We start from the raw sequence: 2,500 nt of genomic DNA on the forward strand, positions 1-2,500 counted from the left end.
GGTAGCAACACAGGACCTGAAGTAGCAACACAGGACGTGAGGTAGCAACACAGGACCTGAGGTAGCAACACAGGACCTGAGGTAGCAACACAGGACCTGAGGTGGTAACACAGGACCTGAGGTGGTAACACAGGACCTGAGGTAGCAACACAGGACCTGAGGTGGTAACACAGGACCTGAGGTGTTGTCATGGTAACACAGGACCTGAGGTAGCAACACAGGACGTGAGGTAGCAACACAGGACCTGAGGTAGCAACACAGGACCTGAGGTAGCAACACAGGACCTGAGGTGGTAACACAGGACCTGAGGTGGTAACACAGGACCTGAGGTAGCAACACAGGACCTGAGGTAGCAACACAGGACCTGAGGTAGCAACACAGGACCTGAGGTAGCAACACAGGACCTGAGGTAGCAACACAGGACCTGAGGTAGCAACACAGGACCTGAGGTAGCAACACAGGACCTGAGGTAGCAACACAGGACCTGAGGTAGCAACACAGGACCTGAGGTAGCAACACAGGACCTGAGGTAGCAACACAGGACCTGAGGTAGCAACACAGGACCTGAGGTGTTGTCATGGTAACACAGGACCTGAGGTGGCAACACAGGACCTGAGGTAGCAACACAGGACCTGAGGTAGCAACACAGGACCTGAGGTAGTAACACAGGACCTGAGGTAGCAACACAGGACCTGAGGTGTTGTCATGGTAACACAGGACCTGAGGTGGTAACACAGGACCTGAGGTAGTAACACAGGACCTGAGGTAGCAACACATGACCTGAGGTAGCAACACAGGACCTGAGGTAGCAACACAGGACCTGATGTAGCAACACAGGACCTGAGGTAGCAACACAGGACCTGAGGTAGCAACACAGGACCTGAGGTAGCAACACAGGACCTGAGGTAGCAACACAGGACCTGAGGTAGCAACACAGGACCTGAGGTAGCAACACAGGACCTGAGGTAGCAACACAGGACCTGAGGTGTTGTCATGGTAACACAGGACCTGAGGTAGCAACACAGGACCTGAGGTAGTAACACAGGACCTGAGGTAGCAACACAGGACCTGAGGTGTTGTCGTAGTAACACAGGACCTGAGGTAGCAACACAGGACCTGAGGTAGCAACACAGGACCTGAGGTAGTAACACAGGACCTGAGGTAGCAACACAGTACCTGAGGTGTTGTCGTAGTAACACAGGACCTGAGGTAGCAACACAGGACCTGAGGTAGCAACACAGGACCTGAGGTAGCAACACAGGACCTGAGGTAGCAACACAGGACCTGAGGTAGCAACACAGGACCTGAGGTAGTAACACAGGACCTGAGGTGTTGTCATGGTAACACAGGACCTGAGTTGGTGTCATGGTAACACAGGACCTGAGGTGGTGTCATGGCAACACAGGACCTGAGGTAGCAACACAGGACCTGAGGTAGCAACACAGGACCTGAGGTAGTAACACAGGACCTGAGGTGTTGTCATGGTAACACAGGACCTGAGGTGGTGTCATGGTAACACAGGACGTGAGGTAGCAACACAGGACCTGAGGTAGCAACACAGGACCTGAGGTGGTGTCATGGTAACACAGGACCTGAGGTGGTGTCATGGTAACACAGGACCTGAGGTGGTAACACAGGACCTGAGGTGGTGTCATGGTAACACAGGACCTGAGTTGGTGTCATGGTAACACAGGACCTGAGGTGGTGTCTACTGATTGAGTGTTCTGTCCTAGATGCACCTGGACTCCCCTGAGGCTCTGGGAGTGTTGAACACTCTGTTTGAGACGGTCGCTCCCTCCTCTCTCCGCCCGGTAGATATGCTGCTGAAGGGAATGTTCACTACACCTGCTACCATGGTGAGACACACGGAATTTGAGCTTTTTGGATAATTCAATTGTTGATAGGTCTTTACTGAGGCTAACTCTTTCTCTGCTCCCTCCCTCCCTCCCTCCCTCCCTCCCTCCCTCCCTCCCTCCCTCCCTCCCTCCCTCCCTCCCTCCCTCCCTCCCTCCTCCTGCCTCCACTCTCTCTCCCTCCTTCCTCCTCGCTCTCTCCCTCCTTCCTCCTTGCTCTCTCCCTCCCTCCTCCTCTCTCCTCCCTCCTCGCTATCTCCCTCTCTCTTCCCCACTCCCTCCCTCCTTTCTCTTCCCCACTCCCTCCCTCCTCTCTCTTCCCCACTCCCTCCCTCCTCTCTCTTCCCCACTCCCTCCCTCCTCTCTCTTCCCCACTCCCTCCCTCCTCTCTCTTCCCCACTCCCTCACTCCTCTCTCTTCCCCACTCCCTCCCTCCTCTCTCCCTCCCTCGTCCTCTCTCCCTCCCTCCTCTCTCCTTCCTCCCCAGGCTAATGTCAACACAGTTCAGCTGTGGGTGTCAGGTGTCTTGGCTGTCCTCCGAGTCCTCATCTCTCAGTCCACTGAAGACATAGTCCTCTCTCGTGTCCACGAGCTCTCCCTCTCTCCTCTCCTCCTCTCCTGTCCCACCATCCGACGTCTCCGTGACG

At 55.3% G+C, this 2,500-nt stretch overlaps 1 protein-coding gene across 10 annotated transcripts in view; it reads left to right on the top strand.

Annotated features, from left to right (window-relative positions):
* The window catches only part of LOC110511504 (huntingtin), a 131,155-nt gene that overhangs the window by 79,801 nt on the left and 48,854 nt on the right, over window positions 1–2,500 (top strand). For all 10 annotated transcript variants that reach the window (XM_036934117.1, XM_036934125.1, XM_036934126.1 and 7 more), the window contains 2 exons: window positions 1,734–1,856; window positions 2,341–2,500. The exon at window positions 2,341–2,500 is cut by the window's right edge and continues 112 nt beyond it. In XM_036934117.1, the coding sequence (XP_036790012.1) occupies window positions 1,734–1,856; window positions 2,341–2,500 (283 nt within the window). The remainder of the gene's footprint in view (window positions 1–1,733; window positions 1,857–2,340) is intronic.

Source organism: Oncorhynchus mykiss, chromosome 10, assembly GCF_013265735.2.
Source record: "Oncorhynchus mykiss isolate Arlee chromosome 10, USDA_OmykA_1.1, whole genome shotgun sequence".
Classification (NCBI taxonomy): Eukaryota; Metazoa; Chordata; class Actinopteri; order Salmoniformes; family Salmonidae; genus Oncorhynchus; species Oncorhynchus mykiss.